The sequence below is a fragment of the Physeter macrocephalus genome, chromosome 5, assembly GCF_002837175.3.
Source record: "Physeter macrocephalus isolate SW-GA chromosome 5, ASM283717v5, whole genome shotgun sequence".
Classification (NCBI taxonomy): domain Eukaryota; kingdom Metazoa; phylum Chordata; class Mammalia; order Artiodactyla; family Physeteridae; genus Physeter; species Physeter macrocephalus.
Window position 1 is genome coordinate 86699822 of NC_041218.1, and position 25620 is coordinate 86725441.

At 35.7% G+C, this 25620-nt stretch overlaps 2 protein-coding genes across 2 annotated transcripts in view; both read left to right on the plus strand.

Annotated features, from left to right (window-relative positions):
- The window catches only part of MAGI2 (membrane associated guanylate kinase, WW and PDZ domain containing 2), a 1419801-nt gene that overhangs the window by 120685 nt on the left and 1273496 nt on the right, over positions 1 to 25620 (plus strand). The gene's annotated exons all lie outside the window — the stretch shown is intronic.
- On the plus strand, positions 10443 to 14724 carry LOC102996745 (dihydrofolate reductase-like). Its single transcript, XM_007109725.4, has one exon. It carries the CDS (start codon positions 11956 to 11958, stop codon positions 12517 to 12519), a length of 564 nt encoding a protein of 187 aa, XP_007109787.1. The 5' UTR covers positions 10443 to 11955; the 3' UTR covers positions 12520 to 14724.

A 25620-nucleotide genomic window follows, 5' to 3' on the forward strand; every position in this document is an offset into this window, starting at 1 on the left:
GTTCACATGCCACAACTAAGGAGCTGGCGAGCCGCAACTAAGGAGCCCGCCAGCTGCACCTAAGACCCAGCATAACCAAATAAATAAATTAATAAATAAATTAATTAATTTTTAAAAGTTTTAAAAAATGTTTATGTATCTGACAATTGTTTTTTGTCAGTATAACCAATTAATTCACGAAATGATAGGAGATTAATAACCACATTTTTGATAAACACAACGGTTGTTTCATTTAAAACAATACATATATATACATATATGTACATATATATTTGATTTGGGAAAAACAAAAAGTCATGGAAGTGGCAAACACATTATGTGAAAGCCACAACTGTCTGGATTGCCTTTTGATTGAGCCGCTGGCTCAAATTTGAAGAAAGCAATAATGTCTGTCCATTGTTTTAATTAGGGTTTCTAAGTGTGTTCTTTCCAGTGGCAATAAGCTTGTTTCTTTAAATGTAGATACAATTTAGAATGTATACCTCAAACACTACTAGAAATTTAAGAAAACCATAAAACTGGTGGCTAAAAGGCCACAGAGATAAAAAGTTCTCACACTTTAGTGATTTTTCTTTAATTTTCTTTACATTTTCTCTCCTGTTATTTTTGTAGTTCCTTTCTCTTGCAACATACTTTGAGTCTCTGAGTATCCATTTCCTCAACTTTAAAATGGAGGTATTAATAGAACCTACCTCATAGGGTGGATGAGAGGATGAAATAAGTTAATGTATGTAAAAGTGCTCTCAGCATACTAAGTACTAATCCTGGCATACTGGAAGGGCTTAACAAAATTGCTTCCTTAGCATCATTATACAATTTGCAAGACCCTGCTCCCAATTCTAGAACTTGTTCAGTATTCTAAAACTCAGCTACTATGAGTCACTCTTGGTAGAGCTTATACATTATAAACTGGATTTTCTAAGCTGAATGTTCCTTGAATCTGAGCATTGTTGTTGTATTCTTAACCTCATCTGCTGGGATAAGATTCTCTTAGATCTGAAGCTAGTGCTTGCTGTACCTCCTTTGTGAATAATGTTTCTTTAAATTCTACCATACCTGATGTGGTGCAGTTTAGTACTCCAGTAATAGCCCTATGGGAACAGGGTTCCCAAGATGAGCAGGGTTTGGGCAGCCAGATTGTAAGCTCCTCCTATCCCCCTCATACCTCCTGCTCAGACCATGCTTAGCATCTCCTTGATAAAGATATTTCTGAATCGGCTGGAGCCTGAGCTAGATGACCTCTAAGAGGGCTTCCTACCAGTCTATGACCAGTCTGCAGCAGGGTCAAGGAACCCAGGGATTTACAAGGCTGTGTTTAGGAGTCCACCAATAGAATGTTTCAAAGTGATTTCTGCTTGACTGACCACCATTTCCAAAATTACCACTCAGTTAAGATTTCCCCAAATGAGGCAAAGCTGTTTGTGTACGCTTCAAGTCATCCGTGTCTAACTTTGCATAACTGATGTTCTGAGCTTTGTGAAGAGTTTATAAATATTCAAAGATTTATTTTTGGCAGTCCTATAGGTATGAAGAGTTGCTAAATGTGTTGTTCATTTAAAAGATAGTGATGCTTCACTTACTTTCTTGCAATAGGTACATTCTTTCCACCTTTAATTTATATATGACTTTATCTTATAGCCTCTAGTGCTGCAGAAAAAGTAGTCAGCATTCCTGAGAGGGAGGACTACACTTCACAGAAAAAAACCAAAACATAGCTAATTACTGTGATTTTTATTTGAATAAATAGATTAATAAATTTAATCTACTCCTATATGCCCTGTGACCATACAACTTTGAATCATTGAGAACAGTGAAATAGTTGACATTTTTAATCACTCACCACAATGCCTGGCACTTTAAATTATTGAAACCACAGGAAGAAAGATTTACGGTACATGTCAATCTGTAAGTGCTTTGGCTTTTGTGAATTCTGCACAGTACAGACTGATCTGTGTTCCTTAGAAAGTGTCCATCTTTCACATTGAAATGCTTTAAAAGTTTGGAAATATTCCACGAATTGTAATAATTTTGTACATTTTCACAATACTAGAGCTTAATTTGATATTTTAATCATTTTAATTAAAAAAGTCTATTTCAACCTAAAGTGATGCATCCGACATATGATAATAATTCATCTGTAGTAGTTATGGAATTATGCTTAGAATAGCCTGTTTCCTTTATAATTTTTGTCACTCATGGATAAATAATCAGTAAATTATTCAGTTTTCCTTCTAAGCATTCTTTATATTGAGAAATGCCTACAGGCTAGTAAATGGTGAATTTGACATCACTATTTTGGTATGATTCTGTGATGACTTCTGTTATACCTAATTGTAAGTAATTAAAATTTGTAAAGAGAGAATTTTAACTTTAAGAAAATTTTATCAGTTGTCTAAAAAGGCAAACCAGAGCCACCTACAATATTTTGATTCACTGTAAATCCTGGTTCCTTTAATTTCATCTGAATCCCTTAATTCTGTGATATCTTAAAATGTCAGATATATAAAATGACAGATAATTCTTTACCATAACTGTACATTCTAACAATTTAGTTTACTTTTTTTATGTTAGAGTATATTATTTATTTGTTTTATACAATAGTTTTCAGTTTTGGAATCAAACCCACTGTTTTATTTTCAAATCTATGTTAATCTTTAGGCATGTAGGAATATTCCATAATAAAAGTGACCTAGTAAGGCTGTGTTTCATGAAATAAAATCAATTAATTATATGATAATATTCTAATACTTTTTTAAAAAGCTGTTTAAACCTGGTTCACTTGCTTTGTACAATCAACTAAGCAAAGGGTTTTCCTTTTTTCCAAGGACTCTTTCTGAGCCACACTTTTAAACACAGAAATATTTAATAGTAATTTCTCAGTAACAGACCAAAATACTTAGAACTCAATAGGAAGAAAAGGGAAGTGGTTCTTATCTGAATTCAAAATTTAATAGGAAAAATGACTCCATTTAATCCATGTCCTTGAATCTTCCTCAAAACTCATCCTACTGTCAATTTATTTTTCATTCAGCTCATCCTCTTAAATATTTAAGCCTTTGTCACTCAAAAATCCAAAGGAAGATGTATGCCAAGAGTTCTTTCTCTAAGTTTTTTTTTTACATTCTTAATTATAACGAAACTGTAAGGTGGGAGAGGAACTGATTTTGGAGATTAATTTGAATAATAAGAAAATTGGGCAAGGTCTTAATTATCATTTTCTCTCAGTAATTTTGTTCTTGATAATATTAAATATATTTAAATTATGTTGTTACAAAATATATCTGCAAACTAAATAAATTCTATTCCTGTTTAAGGATTTACGTAGGAGGCAGAGTGTATGAGGTTGAGGACAAAAACCTGAAGATCTAACAACCTGTTCCGTCATTACCAGATAATCTTGACTGTTTGCATGTCTCTGGCATTAATGTAAAGATTGAGCTGAACACAGTCCCAGGATCTCCAGCCTTTAAGTCTCAGGAGCATTGTGTACACCCTAGAAAAATGTGACAGTTTTTCTCTTTTTAATTTCATTATATGACTTCCCATATTTATGCACTGGTTTTGTTTCATTTGAGCTACTAGGAGTGTGAATCCTCCAAATGCCTACTATACAGTCTTAATTTCAAATTCTAGATCTTAGCATCAGCTTCTATAGCCTAAACATGAGAGAAGGAAACAAAATTGATTGAATGCTTGTTGTGTGCCAGGAGCTATGCTAGACTATGCATCTTTCGTCTTAACCCTTAAACAACAGACCTGTGAGGTAGGTGAGTAGTCTCATTTCACAGATGAGAAAACAGACTCTGAGTGTAAGTACCTAGTCGAAGGTCACAGAGCAGTTAAACAATAGAGTTGGGATTAAAAACTCAATATTATTGACTCTAAAGCATATTCATAAATTTTTATGAATATAGATAAATGGAATGGATCAACAAATTATTAATATACTGCTACATTTTATAAGTCCATAAAATTTAAGGATAGCATGTTTTATGTACAAATAAAATATTACATGGGAATGGTGAATGAAAAGTAATGGTAAAAATTATTTTACTTAAATGTGAGAGTTGTCTTTTTTTTAAGCTAAAGAATTTAAGACTTCTTGAATATTTATCAAAATTAATGAAGTGGAGCAGAGCTGTTACTCTCTCATGTTGTCTTAAATTGGTTGACTTCCTCTGCATTGCACATTTTGTCTAAAAGAGAAAAGAGCACAATGATTAATGCACATATGTTTTATGTTGTTAAAGTTTCAAAAGTGCTAAAACTGTTTTCACAATGGATTAGAAATATTTTCCTTCTTCTGGAAAAAAGTAATGAACTGTATAAATATAAAAATCAAAAGTGGCTGTAAATGATGAATGCTACACTTTCTCTGAAAAGTTATTTTTCTCTGATGGGAGAAAAAATCAGAAAACTGATCTTTTTGCTTTGTATAAACTTAAATGAAAATAGTTTCTGGACTTCCTTTCAAATTAATATTCAGCACACAAATTACTGAGCACTTACTATTGTATCTAAGGCAATGTGCTAATTGCTGGAGATACTAAAATTTATAAGACATAGCTTTGACCATCAAGGACATTACAAAGACTAGTTATATTTTTTGGTCTAGCATGTTGCGTAGTTATGAATACAACCTGAAGTTATATAATAGCATCAAACAGTTCGGCTAGTAAATACAATAGAGTTGAGGCAATGTGAGAGCATATGTGCTAATTAAATGGTCTCCCCTTATTACCATACTCTAATTACATTAAATGATATCAGAAGTACAGTTAATTTTCACTTCAAAAGCCATTGTATTCTTTTATTTGTGTAATTAAACTACAAGAGCTGTAATACATTCAAACAGAGCTTGTACAGGATTACTTAAATGATAGCATTTTGCTTTGGGGCAAACAAATAAAACATTTCCAGAAAATGCAAGTAATGTGTTAATTAGGCAAGTTCGCAAATTATGAAAATGCTCATTTATATCATTAATAAAATTGTATTTCATTTGCCTATTTATTTTTTTATCAAGTATACCATCTTAATATTCTTGGCCTTACATTTTTATAGTAGAGTAAAAGATTGTGCCAACTAGCACACTTTTATTTTTTTTTTATTTATTTTTTTTTTTTTTGCGGTACGCGAGCCTCTCACTGCTGTGGCCTCTCCCGTTGCGGAGCACAGGCTCCGCACGCGCAGGCTCAGCGGCCGTGGCTCACGGGCCCAGCCGCTCCGCGGCACGTGGGATCCTCCCGGACCGGGGCACGAACCCGTGTCCCCTGCATCGGCAGGCGGATTCTCAACCACTGCGCCACCAGGGAAGCCCTAGCACACTTTTAAATCAGATTTTACAGTTCCAATTTTTGCTAATAATCTAAGGCTAATTTATTGTCATCAGGGAATGATGTATATAGTGATGCTGATTGGTATTGAAATTCCTAAATAATATGGCACTAAGTATATGTCCACACATACAAAGATATACATGAAATATTCCCAAATAAAAACTGTACTCATATTTTATCCATGATTTTATTTTTCATGTTTCTCAGACTTTTCAGTTGAAGTCTACTGAAGGGATAAATAGGGTGTAAGTCTAAGAAATCCTTTCAGTATTAGGTGTGTTAAAATTAATGGGAAAGTCAGGTCTTTCAAGGGAAGTTCGGTCAGTTGGAAATGCAGGAATGGGGTTCAAGGAAGAGATATAAAGTAGAAGAGACCAGAAAGGAAGACCACAGCTCTGAGAGGTAAAATAATCCATGTGCTATGTAGGCCTTGTTGAAAAGCTAAGAGGAGAAGTTAATTACTCAGTGTCAATTAAGCTGTGGAGACAGAGTCCTTAAGATAAGGGATAAGGATGATCAGCAGTGTAGCAGAAGTGAAGAACAAAGATAACATGGAAAGAGTCACTGGGTTATGGAAACAGAGGGGTCGAGGCTAGGGTAATTAAGGCAGGATTGAGTAGGGGGAAATGAAAACTTTTAGTGCTGATTACATATCAAATAATTTGATAAATTATAAAGAATTAAATACGATAGTAGATTTGACAGCAAGGTCAGATCAAGTTTTGTTTGTTTTAGTGTGCTATTTGTTTTTCTACAAGATGTTTATATGATAGAAGGACACTCAATTATTCATTATATCAAAGAGCATATATTTATGGAACAGATTCTTTGTAAAATAAAACATTATTTAATCTACGTTAGGGCAAAAAGAAAATAATAAAGAATAAGAAGCTTTCGACTTAACATAGGAAAAATGAAGATTATTGGGGTCAAGAATTGATGGGATCATGGTCACAGATAAAGAAATGAGACTACTTACAGGGAATCTGAGAACCAATGACTCAGGAAGTTAAAGAGTTCTGGAATCTCTAGGCTCACATAAGATCTTTTATAACAGTGTATTTGTATTACTTTCATAGTTGTGGATACAGTGAGAAATAACTATATAGGAAATATCCCTTGCCCTCAAGGAAGTGTTGGAAAACTCACACACACAGTGTTCTCAAGCCAGTGTGTATTTGTGTGAACCAGTAGCTCTGCAAAAGCAGAAGGAGAGATCATGTCTGCTTAGGGAGACCAGGTAGGGTATGAGGAAAGGTTTGACATGGACTTGGACTTAGGAATGGGAAGTACTCCAACAGTAGTAAACTAGAGGAGGAGCAAAAGCCCAGGAGTGTATAGTGCTTAGCAAACCATAAGTTGAATAGAAAACTAGAAGCATAGATTTTGTTTAGAGGATTAATGGATGAAGAAAAGCTGGAGAAAGACTAGGTGCAGGCTGCAGAGGGCCTTGAGTACCTAGAAAAGGGTTGATGCTTTATAGGGCAGGCAGTTCTGAGCAGGGGAAAGCAGAATCAAAGAGCTGCTTAGGAAGATTTCTCTCACCACAGATCTTAATAGAGAAGGGGAAAAAAAAGAACTCGTGGTAAAGTGTTATCATCTGAAATTTTATACTCTCAAAATGAACCTCAAATTGTGTACTCTGAAAACGAAACCTCAAAAGTACACTGTTTTTTCTGAGAGGTGAAATGTTCATAAGAAGTTATGAGTATTTGCAAGGACAATTGAGAAGTAAAACTACTTGTGTTAATAAGTGATTTCCTAATGAGAATAGAAATATAAGTAGGAAGTGCTTTGTGGGAAAGACCATAGGAAATGAAAATAAAATGATGGTTCTTACTTGCTAATTAGGACAGAATAGCACCTTCAGAAAAATCACAGTGGTTGTTATTACTGTTCTCTCCAGGAGGATGGACTCTTTTGTTCATCTCGTCCAACTGAGGAATTGTGTATTCTTCCTTTGAATTTGACTAATTAAATGTAAGAATAATTTTAAAAAGAGAAAAATGTAGAAATGGTTTACCAGGAGCACTCTAATAATGAAAATCATTGCCAAGTTATTTAGTAATATTCTTATATTTTTCAACACCTCTTCACGTTTGACAATTTCCTGTGCAACCTTGGAAGTAATGGGTAAGAATAATCTCCTTGGCTGGGAAGTAACTGATCCAAATTGAATGAAAATCTTGAACTCCGGCATATTTAAGATGCTCATTATGACCTCATAGAAAAAAGCTGTTACTGGCATGTGAAATCTTTAGAACCAAGTAGTGGTTGAACCTCAAAGGTTTATTTTTAAAGAAGACTCCTTCTTTTTCATAATTCTTAGGTTTTTTAGAATATATCCAGGAATGAAGCATTATGAAAATTTATCAATTCTTAAACTTAGAAAATTCAGTTAGTAGCATTTTTTTATGCCTCAAGAGAACATCAAAATCCAGGCTACAAGATCTGGACTCTTTTCTTCTAATGTGGATACATGTATGAATTTTCTAGGACTGCTGTAACAAAGTACCACAAACTTAGTGGTTTAAGAACAAAATAAATTTATTGTCTCACAGTTCTAGAGGCTGAAAGTCTAAGATCAATGTGTTGGTAGAGTTGATTCCTTCTGAGGGCTGTGAGTGAGAATCTCCACCATGCCTCTTATCTACCTTTTGATGATTTGATGGCAATCTTTGGCATTGTTAGCTTATAGTAGCATCACCTTGATCTCTGTCTTCAGATTCACATGGCATTTTCCCTGTGTATGTGTCATTGATGTGTACATTTCCTCTTTTAATAAGGATACCAGTCATATTGGATTAGGGCACACCCTACTCAGTATAACCTAATCTTAACTAATTACATTTGTAATGACCCTATTTCCAAATAAGATCACTTTCTGAGGTACTGGAATTTAAGACTTCACGTGTGGATTCTCCTTGTAATATAATTCAGTCCATAACAATATGTAAGTAAAAAATGGATGTGGACATTGTTGAGAGTCATCCTGTAGATCATCTACTCATTTGAGATCTTCTATCTCGTATAGTGAAACAGAGAAATTAAAGATTCAGAGGCAACTTTTATCAGAAGAGGGATGTTTTCTGTATGTACCCAAGGTCTCCCATTGGGAATCATCTCCTCGCTGGCTGCCCTAACATCAACCCTTACCTCAGCCTCAGTTCTCTAGCATACTCTTTCCCTGAGTCACCTGGGAAAAATATCACTTTTATATTACCCTCTCCTCAATAAATTTTGGTGGCTCCCTGCTAACTGCATAGTAAAGTCCAAGCTCTCAAATATTCCATTTAGAGTCTTCCACCCACCAAAGCATACCTGTCATTTTACTCCTCTCAGTTTTCACACGTACAAATCCAGTGTTCCAGCCAAACTCAACTTCTCATCATGTTCCGAGCAAACCAAAACATTTTAAAATTTCTGCACCTTTGTTTATTAGGACTATTTTTGAAACCTCTTTCTTTCACTCATCCTGTAAGCCTGGCTGAAGTTGCACATCCTTCACGACACAGTCACTATGCACATGAGGTGTCTGCCTCTCATTCCTGTAGCACGCATGGTCTGTGAGTCATTTTGAACTAATTTTTGTTTGTATTGTTTTTTTTCCTTTACATATTTATGTCTTATATGTCTTACCTCCCCACCTGGCTTGTAAACATTTTGGGAGCAACTATATTCTATTTTGTTATTCATAGAGTAATACAGGTGGTCAAACATTATTGACATAGTTAGGACTGATTTATTGTGCATTTTCTTACCAGTGAAGTACACAGTGGCCGTTTTATTGTTTCACTTTGATTTGTTGTGCACCTACAGTTAGTTGCTAAAATCCTAGTTCACAGAGTTCCACATTGTCTCATATAGAGTTGGGAGTCAAGGGGTTTGGATCCATCCTGTTGAACTAGTTCATTTAGTCCTCATAGCTTTAGTTACCTTATCTATAAAACAAGGAAATAATGCCAATTTAGTTCTAAAGTTACTCTCAGATCTAAAATTCTATAATTTAATAGTTTATACATTATATCATTCAAATTGAAATCTCTATATAAAGCTAATCAGACACTGGAAGCTTTTATGCAGATACATAGATTGATAGATTGATGAGCCTTGTATTGCTGGTTTAGTTCTTTTTTTCTGTCAATGCTGACTGACAGTGTAGTGATCCTCAATTATTTGTTTGATTTTATAATTCTGGCTATATTGAAAATGGTCTTGAAGTGACCTATTGAAAATAATTACAATTAAAAAGTAATTTGGAGGTAATTTCTGTGATTATATATAAGGAATTACTAACAGTCATTAGCCATAGAGAGCAGGGTTGGGGAAATGAGGGGAAGTGGACTTTTTCACTTTAATCAGATTTTAACAGTACATATTAACTTCACAATTGAAAAGAAGAAGAATTAGGCAGTTTGAAGGCCAGTGCTATTTATTAGAGATGGAATATCAGGCTGGCAAAAATCAAGAAAAAAAAAGTGAAAATGCCTCCTCCCTCCTTCTTAAGGGTTCTTAGAAGCAAGATGCTGGAACTAAAAGTGTCTGTGGAGTACAACAATAGATTTGTTAGTGTCCTATCATATCATAACATTCAAAGTGTTTCTTCATGATCCTTAGTAAAGAGACTAGTGTTTTGAAATTGAAGGGAAAGTAAAACAAACAAGAAACCCAGGATTAGCAAAACAGTACCGTGATACTTGGTACCTGAGTTGACTTAATTACCACAAGTAGATGAGCACTGAATATGACTCTAGATTCCCTGGAAACTTAGACTAAAAAAGAACTATCTTGGGCTCTATCCTTTTAAATGTGTGATAGAAAAAAAGCACGTAGGTAAATCTATGGAAGAAAACTGTCCTTGTATTGACTGAGAGATAAAATCTATTTTCTTTTATAAGGGATATTAGGGCACAGAATAAATCATGTCTTTATCTACAATTTTGTAATGGATATACTTTGTTTCAATGGGCGTTTCTTTAATGGAGGCTCTAGTAGTGCTGAGAGCATAATACTGCATCTTAACACAGGAGGGGTTTTCTTGCATAGAACAGAAAACAAGGCCCAGGACCTTTGCTTTCTGCTGATGTAACTTTTGAAGTTGGAAGAATTAAAATTTCTGGCTCATTAATGTATCCATCAGATTGCCTTGCAACTTCCTTAAATATGTCATTATGAGATGAGTAAGCCATGTGAGATTAGGAGAGGGAAGAACCTCTTATTTAGGTATGCCCTCTGTCTGGAGTTCCCACTGGGAATAAGTCTCTATTGCAGTAGGAATGTATCAGAAAGGCAGAGGACATGTCCAGAAAGAGTGGCTTCACTAATTAGGTAATAGAAGCAAGAGGGGCTGGACCTGAGGAGCAGAACTATGGTCCCCAGCACCAGAATAGCAAGTGTTTGGATGTAAGAAGTTATCCAGTTCTCTCTTCTGCAGCAAGATAATTCAGGGTTCCCAGCACCTTGCCTGTATATTGGGGAAGAAGTTAAGGCAGCCCTTGGAAGTTCACATAAGTTCTAGCTGTTGAAAATTCAACTGAACAGTGTAATCCATTAGAACTATAACCTGCTAGGAATTCAAGTTTTGGCCTTAACCAGTCCAGGTTTAATCATAACATCATATAAGGGAGTTCCCCATCCTGGTCCTCATGAACTAGCCTCTTCTGGCCACCGCAGTATCCTTAGCCAGGAGTGATGATTTTAATGACTCATCGCCTTTCCAAGGTAGGGGTATTTCCATAAACAGGAATATGCTCACTTCCTTTTCTTTTTGTCGATGATGGGCTGCTTATACCAGCTTCTGAAGGCCAATGTAGGAATTAAATACCTCTTCACTTGTATTCTTCCATTATCTTGCCCAGCAAATACTCAGTTCAAGAGATCTCACATCTTCCTTAAAAGTTACGGGCTTTTTTTTTTTTTAACATTCATGTTTCATTGTTTCTACCAATGTCAGTGTACAGAATGAAGGAAACTGACATTTATTAATATCTCGTCTCTTGCTCTGTATTATTTCAGGGATTTCTTGGCTCAGTGCTTACAGTGTAAGTGCTGTGTACCCAAATTTACCTTCGTGTAACCCTAGACTTAAGGATCTTTCCACTAGAGTCCTGTGTTGTCAGATGCAGGCAAATTGTCAGGTTCACTGGATATGTCTGGTAAATAGTATTTATAATAGGTTTGAGTTAATATTGGTTCAGTAGGTTTTGATTTCCCAAGGATGACGGTATGCAAGAGCTCCCTTAATGTACAAAATAGACCTTAGGTAAATGGCCATCCCAGGGATTCAGGCTTGGATCAGAATTTAAGGTAAATGAATGAAGATATGAATCATAATGCCTGGAAAGCAGTTCTGGACATTTACACACACACACACACACACACACACACACACACAAACACATCTCTACCTCCCCCCATCATACACACACTTAATAGGAAATTAGGCACATAAAGCCTTGTCTAGGAAAATTTAATCCTTTCAATAGCTAAATAAAAAAGGAACTGGCAGACGATGGGTACAAAAATATTACTAGGGAAAAAAAATGTTGCACCACGCTGGCGGGTAATCCCCGTGTCGGTGTGATGTGCTAGCTTGGAATTGTTTTCTGCCGCTGTCATGGTTCGTTCACTAAACTGCATCATCGCTGTGTCCCAGAACATGGGCATTGGCAAGAACGGCGACCTGCCCTGGCCCCCGCTCAGGAATGAATACAGGTATTTCCAAAGAATGACCACAACCTCTTCACTAGAAGGTAAACAGAATTTGGTGATTATGGGTAGGAAGACCTGGTTCTCCTTTCCAGAGAAGAATCGACCTTTAAAGAGCAGAATTAATATAGTTCACAGTAGAGAACTCAAGGAACCTCCACAGGGAGTGCATTTTCTTGCCAAAAGTCTGGATGATACCTTAAAACTTACTGAGCAACCAGAATTAACAAATAAAGTGGACATGGTTTGGATAGTGGGAGGCAGTTCTGTTTACAAGGAAGCCAGGAACAAGCCAGGCCATCTTAGTCTATTTGTGACAAGGATCATGCAGGAATTTGAAGGTGACACCATTTTTCCAGAAATTGATTTGGAAAAATATAAACTCCTCCCAGAATATCCAGGGGTTCCTTCTGATGTCCAGGAGGAGAAAGACATTAAGTACAAATTTGAAGTATATGAAAAGAACAATTAATCTGAAAATGTTTTGTGATCTATTTCAAGCCTCCTCCTCCCCCCCCAAAAAAATTATGTATTTTTTCTTGTAGAGACTTTTGTTGACTTTAGATCTGTGTATAATTATTTCTAAACAAAGTACTTTTATTCCGCATCAATCTTAACTAGACTGTGTCAGATACCATTTGTGAAGCATTTCTTGCTGTAACTGCCTGAATGCCCATCAAGGGTCAAGAATAGGTTACCAGAACCTGCCTAGGATAGAATATCTACCGAGACAGCCCAAAGTGGGAGAGTCCCCTGGTAGCCTGAGTTGAAACCAAAGCCTGTAGAGCTAGGAGCTAGGCAGTTGGATCCACAGGTCAGAAATGGATTATAAACAGAAGAGCTAGCATTCAGTTATTAAAGTTAGATCAAAAGAGGGACTGTGAATTACCTTATATCACACTTCTGGAAAAAATTCTGTTCACTTTGACTGGGAGTGAATAAGTTGAAAACTCCAGGGTATTCCACAGGGATAGTAAAGAGGCAGGTACGAGACTACCTTTTCGGTGGTTAAAGGAGATGGTCTGAGACCTTAAAAAACTTTGTTTCTGATGTTCAGTGAGATCCCATGGGGTGTTACAATGATAAAACAAGAATTGGCTGCTCTTTACAAAAAAGAATAATCTAATATCAAGCATGATGGCTAAAATTAAAAATTCAAAGAGGTAATAAATTGAGAGTGAATATTGCTAGAAACCAAAATTAGTAAGTTAGAAACTAAACTTCACAAAATTAAAAAATGAAAATTAAAACATTTTACCCATCACATTAGCAAAGATTTAGATTAAGTATCCCCCCCCAAAAAAATAGCTTTTTCTGCCTTATAAAGTGGTACAACTTTTTAGAGTGTAAGTTAGCAATATCAATTAAAATTCAAAATATTCTGGGTTTGGACCCAGAACTTCCACTTCTAGAAATTAATCCTGAGCAAAGAAATGGACCCAAGAGTATTTGTTGCAACTTTTTTTTTCAAACTTGGAAACAGCCCAAATGTTGATTAATAAGAAATAACTAACCAGTATGTCTATAAAATATAACATCTGCAGCAGTTAAAAAGAATGAAGTACTGACAGAAAAATGCCAAAAATTGCTAAGTAAAAGAAGCAAATTGTTTATAATACTCAAAATGTTTAATAAATGTTCATGTGTGGGGAAAAAGCAAAAAATAAAAAAACACAGGAAAAAATATAAAAGAGAGCAACAAATTTGTCAACAGTTGAAGAGCACTTATTATAAAATATAATAATGGAGAACATATATGAAAGTTGTGACGTGACATTTTATTACGCATTTAAAATTTTGATATGGTGGTTTCTAACACAGTGTTGAAGGAGAATAAGAAGGTTGAGGGCCTGATATTACCCAACTTCAAAAGCTACTATAAAGCTATAGTAATCAAGACAGTGTGGGATTGGCAAAAAAAAAAAAAAAAAAAAAAAGACAAATAGATAAATGGAACAGAATAGAGAGCCCAGAAATAGACCTCCATAAATATTTTCAGCTGATCTTTGACAAAAAAGCAAAGGCAGTACAATGTAGGAAAGATATCTCTTCAACAGATGGTGATAGAACAACCGGACATCTGTATGCAGAAAAATGAATCTGGGTTTAGAGCTTACACTCTTCACAAGTATTAACTCAAAATGGATCACTGACCTAAATGCAAATACAAAACTATAAAACTCCTAGAAGATAAGACAGGAGAAAACCTAAATTACCTTGGGTATGATGATGCCTTTTTAGATACAACACCAAAGCACAATCTAGGAAAGAAATAATGGATAGTTCAGACTTTATTAAAAACTCCTCTGAAATTCAATATCAAGAGAATTAGAAGACAAACCTCAGTCTGGGAGAAAATATATGAAGAAGATACATCTGTAAAGGATTCTTACCCAAAATATACAAAGAACCCTCAAAACTGAACAGTAAGAAAATAAACAACGCCGTTTAATAATGTGCCAAAGACCTTAACAGAATCTCACTGAAGTAGATATACAGATGGCAAATAAGCATATGAAAAGATGCTCCGCATCATATGTCATCAGAAAATACAAATTAAAATAACAATGAGATATCACTACATACCCATTAGAATAGTCAAATTCTGGAACACTACCACCAAATGCTGGTGGGGATGTGGAAAAACAGCAACTCTCATCCACTGCTCTGGGAATGAAAAATGGTGCAGCCTTATTGGAAGACAGTTTTCGGTTTTCTCACAAAACTAAACATACTTTTACAGTTGGGGTCTAACTATGTTAGACCAAGGTGAGTATATTCATACCAGGTGATAATAGATACTACCCCAAGCCATCTCAGTCCTTCTCTTGGTCTCTCCACAATTCAGTCACCACAAAGTAACATCTGGTATTGCAGGAGGCCTTGGTTGTGCACTTGTGTCAGTCATTAAACAATGTGAATGAATATTCCTCTGAGTCAGACTGTCAAGTGACAGTTTTCGGTTTTCTCACAAAACTAAACATACTTTTACAGTTGGATCCAACAATCCCACTGCTTCATATTTAGCCAAAGGAGTTGAAAACATGTTTGCAATAAAACTTGCACATGGATGTTTATAGAAGGTTTATTCATAATTCCCCAAACTTGGAAACAACCAAGATGTCCTTCAGTAGGTGAATGGCTAAATAAAGTGTGGTAAAGCCAGAGGATGAAATATTATTCATTGCTAAAAAATGAGCTATAAAAGCATGAAAATACATGGAGGAAACTTAAATGCTTAAATGCATATAACTAAGTGAAGCCAATCTGAAAAGACTACATACTGTATGATTACAACTCCATGACATTCTGGAAAAAGCAAAACTTTGTAGACTATAAAAAGATCAGTGGGGCTTCCCTGGTGGCGCAGTGGTTGAGAGCCCACCTGCCGATGCAGGGGACATGGGTTCGTGCCCCGGTCCGGGAAGATCCCACATACCGCGGAGCGGCTGGGCCCATGAGCTATGGCCGCTAAGCCTGCGCGTCTGCAGCCAAAACTATAAAACTCCTAGAAGATAAGACAGGAGAAAACCTAAATTACCTTGGGTATGATGATGCCTTTTTAGATACAACACCAAAGCACAATCTAGGAAAGAAATAATGGATAGTTCAGACTTTATTAAAAACTCCTCTGAAATTCAATATCAAGAGAATTAGAAGACAAACCTCAGTCTGGGAGAAAATATATGAAGAAGATACATCTGTAAAGGATTCTTACCCAAAATATACAAAGAACCCTCAAAACTGAACAGTAAGAAAATAAACAACGCCGTTTAATAATGTGCCAAAGACCTTAACAGAATCTCACTGAAGTAGATATACAGATGGCAAATAAGCATATGAAAAGATGCTCCGCATCATATGTCATCAGAAAATACAAATTAAAATAACAATGAGATATCACTACATACCCATTAGAATAGTCAAATTCTGGAACACTACCACCAAATGCTGGTGGGGATGTGGAAAAACAGCAACTCTCATCCACTGCTCTGGGAATGAAAAATGGTGCAGCCTTATTGGAAGACAGTTTTCGGTTTTCTCACAAAACTAAACATACTTTTACAGTTGGATCCAACAATCCCACTGCTTCATATTTAGCCAAAGGAGTTGAAAACATGTTTGCAATAAAACTTGCACATGGATGTTTATAGAAGGTTTATTCATAATTCCCCAAACTTGGAAACAACCAAGATGTCCTTCAGTAGGTGAATGGCTAAATAAAGTGTGGTAAAGCCAGAGGATGAAATATTATTCATTGCTAAAAAATGAGCTATAAAAGCATGAAAATACATGGAGGAAACTTAAATGCTTAAATGCATATAACTAAGTGAAGCCAATCTGAAAAGACTACATACTGTATGATTACAACTCCATGACATTCTGGAAAAAGCAAAACTTTGTAGACTATAAAAAGATCAGTGGGGCTTCCCTGGTGGCGCAGTGGTTGAGAGCCCACCTGCCGATGCAGGGGACATGGGTTCGTGCCCCGGTCCGGGAAGATCCCACATACCGCGGAGCGGCTGGGCCCATGAGCTATGGCCGCTAAGCCTGCGCGTCTGCAGCCTGTGCTCCGCAACGGGAGAGGCCACAACAGTGAGAGGCCCACGTACTGAAAAAAAAAATAAATAAATAAATACAAAAGATCAGTGGTTGCCAGGGCTTAGGCTGGAGAGAGGGATGAATAAGCAGAGCACAGAGGATTTTTAAGGCAATGAAAATATTCTGTAAAATATTATAATGATAGATACATGTCATTGTACCTTTGTCCAAACACATGTAAAGTACAGCACTAAGAGTGAACTCTGAGGTGAACTATGAACTTTGGGTGATTATGATGTGTCAATGTAGATTCATCCCTGCTAAAAAATGTATGAATCTGGTGAGTGAGGTTGATAATGGAAGAGCCTATGCATGTGTGGGAGCTCGGGGTATATGGAAATTCCTGTACCTTCCTTTCGATATTATTGTAAAACTAAAAATTCTCTAAAAATTGTCTTTAATTTTTTTAAAAAAGAAAGTTCTTCTGTGAACAAAGACCATGAATAATAAATACAAGAACTCAAGAAAGAGAAAACAAGACAGTGGGAGGAAAATGGAGTGTCAATTGGCAGATTTTAGTAAAATAGAAGAACAAATCAAAATCATCACAGAAGTATAAAAGAATTGAAAAGAGCAGTCACGAGAATAGACACTGGAGAAAACATAGCAAGGGTACTGAGGATATAAGTGAGGAGATTCAAAAAAGTAAAATAAAAATGGAAGGTTGAAAAGGACTAAGGAGAAAATGATAGATATATAAACCAGGCAGAGAAGACCCTGTATATGCATAATTGGAGTCCCTCAAGGAGAACACCAAAAACAATGGAACAGGATAAATATTTGAAAACATAACTTGAGAAAAAAAGTTGTGAAAAGGATAGAATACCTGATCCTATTTGTTGAAAGAACATATCATGTACCAGTGAAAATTGACCCAAATCAGTTAACACTGAGACATATTCTTCTGATACGTACCCAAGACATATGTCCTCAAGACATATCATAGTAAATTTATTAGGCTTTAATGATAAAGTTTTCAAATAAGCCATGTAGAATGATCACAATACTTACAAGAGGTAAAAAGTCAGACTGTCCTTAGATTTCTCCTCTGTGACACTGAACACTAGAAGTCAGTGGACCAAAACCTCTGGGATACTTGAGGAAAGAAAGTATAAATCAAGGATTTCATGTCCACCCAATATTTTTATTAAGTATATAAACAATATTAAATATGGCACAACTCTAGAAATACTGTTCACCTACCAGAGGCTGAGCTTCACCCAATCAAGGGATAATAGAGAAAAATTTAGCAAAATGACTAGTGATAAGCACTGTATATTATTAACAGAAATAAGACTAAACCAAATATGTGGATCAGATGACAAATCAGAACATAAACTGTATATGCCTTGAAAATTTAGAAATATACAAATAAAAATTGGGAGAGTAAGGGAGACAGTATTTTGGCACTTTGTTACAAAACTAAACATGCTGCTACCATATGTAGAATACCACAGGTAGAGTATTCACTGAATACCTCCACTGTAATAGTGTGGAGTCAAAGGATATTGTATGAAGTTGAAAAATCAAGCAATAGAATTCTAACTTGGTATTGTTATGTAACTTAACAGTGTAAAGATGGTAATAAACCATCTTTACAATAAAACAATAAAAAAAGATTGTTTTAAAACTCACAATTTCTAAATAGCTAAAATTAGAAATGCTGAACAATTTGTAATGACAACACTGATTTTTAAGAATTGTGCATTAAAAATTGAGTAATCCTTTAAACAAAATAATGAGGTAAACATAATATTTCTCTTGAAAAGACACTCAAGATAATTTATGCCAAGACATAACCATAAAATATTACTGCACTTCTCTGTACTTACTTTTGAGAAAATTTAGTATACTGCATGGAATCATGAATAAGTTGAAGGCTATAAACCTAAAGAAAATAATAAGTAGTACAAATAGACTTTCGGTAGCCCATGCACACATTTGTGGTTGTTGAATTAGAGTGTCTTTTGCTTGACTTTGAATGCTTCTGAAAAGTAAAGGATGTACTGTCCCTTACCAAGAAGTGGGTGTACCTCCATGGGTTGATGGAGAAGTCCTGACTCTCAAGGAGGAACTCCAAGGCTCTCCTTTCACTTAATTTGGTTTGCAGAACTCCGCGCTCTTTGATCTCAAGGGAGCAAAAATCTATTACAGAGTGTAACATGGTATACAATATATTTTGGGGGTCCCAAACACTTGTGAGAATCTGATTAAAGTGATAGGACCTTTCTCCAGGAAATGCACGTTACATTTTGCCTATAACTGCATAGGGCCCCTGAAGCTCATCCAAAGAGACCCTCTTGGTTTATAGTCCCCATCTTAAAGACCCTGATTTTAAAAGTTCTTTGAACTTAGGTCAGAATCTCTACTGTTGATCTGGCTGGTCAGAACCACAGTCTTATTCTTACTAAGATGAAACATTCCGGTACTACAGCAGTAGTTTGCCAAGGGAAAAAATTAATCATTATGAATCCAAAAGGGTCTTTTTTTCTATTGTAAAATGACTGACATTGGAGAACATTTACCACATGTCAAACCTACTGGTAGACACTATCACAAAGGGAAGTTTCCTGGTCATTGCAGCTCAGTCATCACTTGTCCTAAAAATAGGTAGAAAGATGTTCCTGGTCACTAGCTTCACTCTCTTGCATATAGCTCAGCATGGTAGTGATGCTGAAGTGAACATATCCGGGATGTCTGACTAGTAGGCAGACACCACACCACAATTAAGGATTCAGTCACCCCTGTGGCAGGTAGGCAGGACTGAGTCCTGTATTCCATCCTTAGGCAGAGATTAGGATATGCCTGAGAATGAGCATTGTCCGACATAGTTTTCTCTGTGGATATTGTGTTCAGTTTGGAGAACAGAGAGCACTTCTGCCCAGCAGATTTTCACTGTTGTGCTTTTTTGAGAGGTGATGTAATAGGTACTCAGGGTAAACATAGGTCAAGGTTTACAGATTAAAGTCATCCCTTTAATTGTATCAAGAAAGACAGATAATCTTGATCTCAAATTTGAACCAACTCCTCAGATTACTTCATTCAAATCTGGGTGCATCTCTTTCTGTACTGTTGACTTACACTGTAGCTCCTCTTTGTGATTTTCTTTATCTTCATCTGAAGTGAAACCCTGGACATGTATAGGAGCGTGCTCAAAATATTAAACTCGCTGCTTGGCCCCCTGCAGGGCCAATGCAGCAGAGACTCATATGCTCCAATTTGTTTTTGCACTTCTATAGAATTCACAATGAATTTCACACATCTTTCAATATATAAACATCACTTGAAAATTTTGTAAATTTTAAGACTCTGAACTAAGTGGATTTTGGGTATTTATCTAATAAAGGTTTTAAGTACTAGGGAAAATAAATAGAGAATAATGTTCCTTGTTACCAAAATCCTCAGTAGATTTCAGTTAATATTTTTCTTTGTTTGTAACTTAATAACTGAAAAAATGTTACCTTATTTTAAATAAGCATTTCGTGCAATTTTCATTTGAAATATATTTATATATTTTATAATTCTGGGTTTTGAAATTTGTCAAATAGATTTACTCATTTTTTTTTTTTTTTTTTTTTTTTTTTGTGGTACGCGGGCCTCTCACTGTTGTGGCCTCTCCTGCTGCGGAGCATAGGCTCCGGACACACAGGCTCCGCAGCCATGGCTCACGGGCCCAGCCGCTGTGCGGCATGTGGAATCTTCCCGGACCGGGGCACGAACCTGTGTCCCCTGCATCGGCAGGCGGATTCTCAACCACTGTGCCACCAGGGAAGCCCGATTTACTCATCTTTTGTCCATTAAGGATGTAGTAGTATCCTTAAGATAATACAGTTACCTAAGTTTATATTTTGGGTTTTCTTTTATCTATTTTCTATATATATATATACGGGCCCAGCCGCTCCGCGGCATGTGGGATCCTCCCAGACCGAGGCGCGAACCCGGTTCCCCTGCATCGGCAGGCGGACGCGCAACCACTGCGCCACCAGGGAAGCCCTTATTTTCTATATTTTTTACTCTTTTTCTTACATTAAGTTTTTCTTGTTTGTTGTACCAAAGTTTTTGCAATTTTATATTATCACATATTTCTGCCTTCCCTTTATAATTGCTTCCATTGCTTCAATGTTTATACTGTACATTTTCCAATTTTTTTTCTTCTTGACCTTGAGAATTCTCTAGCTTCATCCAAACTATCAGTGATACCACAGCAGGAATTTTTTTTCTTTTCTGTGCATAAACCATGGTTACTGATACTCACTCAAGCACGGTGCAAAGAATTGAAATGCAGTTTGAAAGCAGAGCCTAAAAACTCTGCTCTGATAAAAGTAAACTCTGCTAAAATCTTTGTAGCTCTTTCCATTTGGTTAAGAGAGTGATTCATGTTGTTAATTTTGTAAGGTCTTCAGAATAATGTGCATGTATTCAGAATAATGTGCTGCTCTGATAAAAGTAAACTCTGCTAAAATCTTTGTAGCTCTTTCCATTTGGTTAAGAGAGTGATTCATGTTGTTAATTTTGTAAGGTCTTCAGAATAATGTGCATGTATTAGAGGGGAACTTCCCCAAAATTGAAAATGACCTTCACAATTTACATTTATATTTATGTTGTTGTTTTGCAAAGATGATTCATCATTTCATAGATCAGTAATGTAAACCAAGAAACAAATCACTTATGCTTGAGAAATTTCAACGTGAATGTTAAAATAGACTTTTTCTTACTATTTTAAAACCACTTATTTCTGACCACGTTTGAATGTTACTAAAACAGCCCCTGAAACTTATTTGTAATTATACATGTTGTACATGTATAATTGAATTGTACTTTCAAGAGCAATCTGATAAAGATGGATAGGGTACTAGAATTTAATCACTCTTGAGGCCAAACTGTGTAATCATTACAGTTTCCCAGTTACAGTTCTTTGATAGGAAGCATCATGTGGTTGGCATTTAAAAATCTCCTATGTCGAAGATTTTCAGCTAAGTTCTCTGACAAAGATTTTCAACTCAGCTCTGAAATTTCAAGAGTAACATGGCTGGAGGCAGAGATTGTAATACAATAATACTGTTTCCAAAAGGATACCATAGTTCCTTAAAAGAGAAATCCTACTTCCTGGGCTTACACAGGTGTGCTTTAACTCCTTTGGCTAAATATGAAGCAGTGGGATTGTTGGATCCAACTGTAAAAGTATGTTTAGTTTTGTGAGAAAACCGAAAACTGTCACTTGACAGTCTGACTCAGAGGAATATTCATTCACATTGTTTAATGACTGACACAAGTGCACAACCAAGGCCTCCTGCAATACCAGATGTTACTTTGTGGTGACTGAATTGTGGAGAGACCAAGAGAAGGACTGAGATGGCTTGGGGTAGTATCTATTATCACCTGGTATGAATATACTCACCTTGGTCTAACATAGTTAGACCTCAGTGTTTATCATGACACAGAGTCAGCAACAGTAGCTCTGTTTTATCATGCTACTCTTAGCACTGGGACAAAACCTAAAAACAGTGCATCTGAAGTCAGGAGAAGGAAATTTTCCAGTCTTTGATGCAAGTCTCTAGGATAAAAGTGGTGGGGAAAAATTAATTGATGGGAACATTTACCATACCCCTTATTGGCTCACCCCTGAGGTCTCCCTACCCAGGTCACACGTTGTGGCTCATACTGTGAACTGAGAATTGAAGATCATGTATTCCTACTCCACTCCTGTCAGTCTTTGGAGCCATCCTGAGATTTATTTCCAACAAAACCATTAAATTTTATGCTATGTGATCTACCAACAAATTCCTGTCCATGCAACACATGGTTGTGTAAGAGCCATACCTTGTAGAATAGAATTTAAAGAGCTGTGACATCAGGAAATGTCAAAATTTTAAATTAACTCACTCTAAACTTCCTTATTTGTGGAGTACTTTTCTTAGAAATCTTCAGTCCCCGGCTGAGATAGGTAAATGGAGCTGAAAACTGGCCAAAGATTCAGATAGCTAATTTTAGAGAGTAGATTTCATTTTGAGAACAATGTTTTCATTTTGTTTTAGTGATTAGGTGATTAAGTTAAAGAAATGTCTCAAAAATTCTTGTGGATCAGAAAGTCAGGGGAGAAAAACTATCCTGTAAAATTATTATAATTTTATACTCTTTCTTTTAATTTTTCTTGTTTCTGATTCTCCTTTAAATTACACCCCAATACCTGGGGTTGTTTTTCTCATTCAGGCAACAGAGGTACTATGATTATCCCATTAAGAAACTAGCTAAAGACATATAAGTTTCAAGAAAGACTTTAAAATTCTCCTCTCTTCTTAAATTTTCATGACAATTCATTTCAAACCCTAATCTTATATTTTTCCATTTTATTTTGATTTTTATATATTTTCCTCGGTATCTTATAGAATTTACTGAACACCTTGGTATACCATAATAATGAGCTAAATGCTCAGGGAGATACAAAAGAAGTACATAATGCCAACTATGATGTCAATTAGTGAAACATTTGACAACGATAAAAATTGCATTTGAAAGCATTATTCTATGTAAGAAATTGTGAGATGATATATGAATAAGTTCTAAATTTAACATAATTAAAATTCAAAATGAGATTTTTCAGCCTGTTGGGAACTGAAATGACCATTTTTCTATTATGTGATTCTTAACCATGTCCACTGACATTTATCAGTATATAAGTATTGTGCTAGACTCTTAGATATACATTTTCTTATGCAATATTCACACTCCACTGAGGTTGGTAATATTAGCTCTGTTTTACGGATAAGGAAATGAAGCACTAAAGTTACATAAGAAGTAAGTGGCAGAACCAGAATGTGAATTCAGGTCTCCTAACTTCAAGTCCTTTCTTCTGTTCAGTGTCATAGCTAACTCTCGAAAGTGTTTACTAGATTATATATGGATGAGATGGATGATAGATGAGTAATTGGTTAGCAAATCTCATTGTTTACTCATATTATCATAAAATTAAAAAAAATAGTTGATTACTTTAAAATTCTTAGATGATCATATTGACTTGCTGTTATAATTTTAAGCCAGTTATTTTCTTCTGCTTGAGCTGAAAGTGTTATTATTATTTTAAATTAATTGATGTTGGTATAGTTTAACTTTATTATCTTTTGTATTTTTATATAATGTGAAAATGTTTTGAAAATGACTCTGGTTATGAAATTAATTAAACATCCAATAAAATCACCTTTATGCCTACATCAATAATTTAAATGGATTTGAGTATCGTGTTTTAAGACTCTTGTTTATTAACTCAGGGAAATAATATACATTATTTAATAATCTGTGCATATATTACATGATTCCCAAGTGCACTTTCCCTTGTTTAAAAAGATTTATATTTAAAATGGAAAACATTTCAATGGTCCTAAATTCTACTTGCAGCCTTAGTTTTTCAAAAAGTAGAAGACACTCCCATTGGTAAGAATGAAAGGACTTTTCTTAATTTCCATAAAGCTAAGAAAACAGAATTTCTATCACAGGTTCAGTTTTTATGATTTGGAAAGGCTCAGTGAATGAGTTACCTTCTGACACCAAGTTCTTAAGACTATGCTTGAAAGTCCCACAGTGTAACTAAGCTTACTCAAAATGATTTTTATTAAGTGGTGCCTCCTGAACATTGAATAGGGGTGGCAATTATGGGGAACTTGGAAATATTGTTATATTCCTAATAGCAGCAATGAACTGCTGAAAAGTGGAGTGAAATTGTAATTGTAAAATATTTTAAACTTTTAAAATTAGGTTTTTTGAGGAAGTGATACTGAAGCTTGGAAGGCTACAAGGATCCAAAAGTATGCATATAAAACAAATAAACAAAACAAATATTCTCAATAGAGTAGTTTCATAGATATAGACTTTATGAGACACCAACCTGATTAATATGGAACTGTAGAAAAATACAGGGCAATAATGCAGCTTGTTTTATGACCCAAATGTGGTTTAGAAGTCAAGCTATATAAGCCTCCAAAGGAAAGCCCATTGGGTCTGTGCAGACCATTGATAAGAATTCAGTTTGTCTGAAAGAAGTAAAATGGGCAGAGAAGTGTACCTGTACATCAAGACGATATATTCCCTACATGGAAGTCTATGGGCTGGGAAGCCATGTGTAGTATAATGTATCATTAATATAAAAGAAGAAAGGAATGGAATATTGCCTGGTCAGGTGAAGGGTGTTGATAACTGTTAATGAACACAGATATCAGTAAGATGTAATATAGAATAGGGATGGAAAGGGTCATCTAATCAGGTATGCATTAATATTTTCTTTTACATCTTTATTGCAGTATAATCACTTTACAATGATAGTTTCTGATGTACAACACAGTGAATCGGTTATATGTATACATATATCCCCATATCCCCTCCCTCTTGAGCCTCCCTCCCACCCTCCCTATCCCACTCCTCTAGGTGGTCACACAGCGCCAAGCTAATCTCCCTGTGCAATGCAGCTGCTTCCCACTAGCTATCTGTTTTACATTTGGTAGTGTATATATGTCAGTGCTACTCTTTCACTTCTTCCCAGCTTACCCTTCCCCCACCCTGTGTACTCAAGTCAATTCTCTATGTCTGCTTCTTTATTCCTGTCCTGCCCCTAGGTAGGTCAGAACCATTTTCTTTTGGATTACATATATATGTGTTAGCATACAGTATTGGTTTTTCTCCTTCTGACTTACTTCACTCTGTATGACAGACTCTAGGTCCATCCACCTAACTGCAAATGACTCAATTTCGTTTCTTTTTATGGCTGAGTAATATTCCATTGTATATATGTGCCACATCTTCTTTATCCATTCATCTGTTGATGGACACTTAGGTTGCTTCCATGTCCTGGCTATTGTAAGTAGTGCTGCAGTGAACACTGTGGTACATGTCTCTCTTTTTTTTGCTTTTCTTTCTTTTTTTTCTGCGGTACGCGGGCCTCTCACTGTTGTGGCCTCTCCCGTTGCGGAGCACAGGCTCCGGA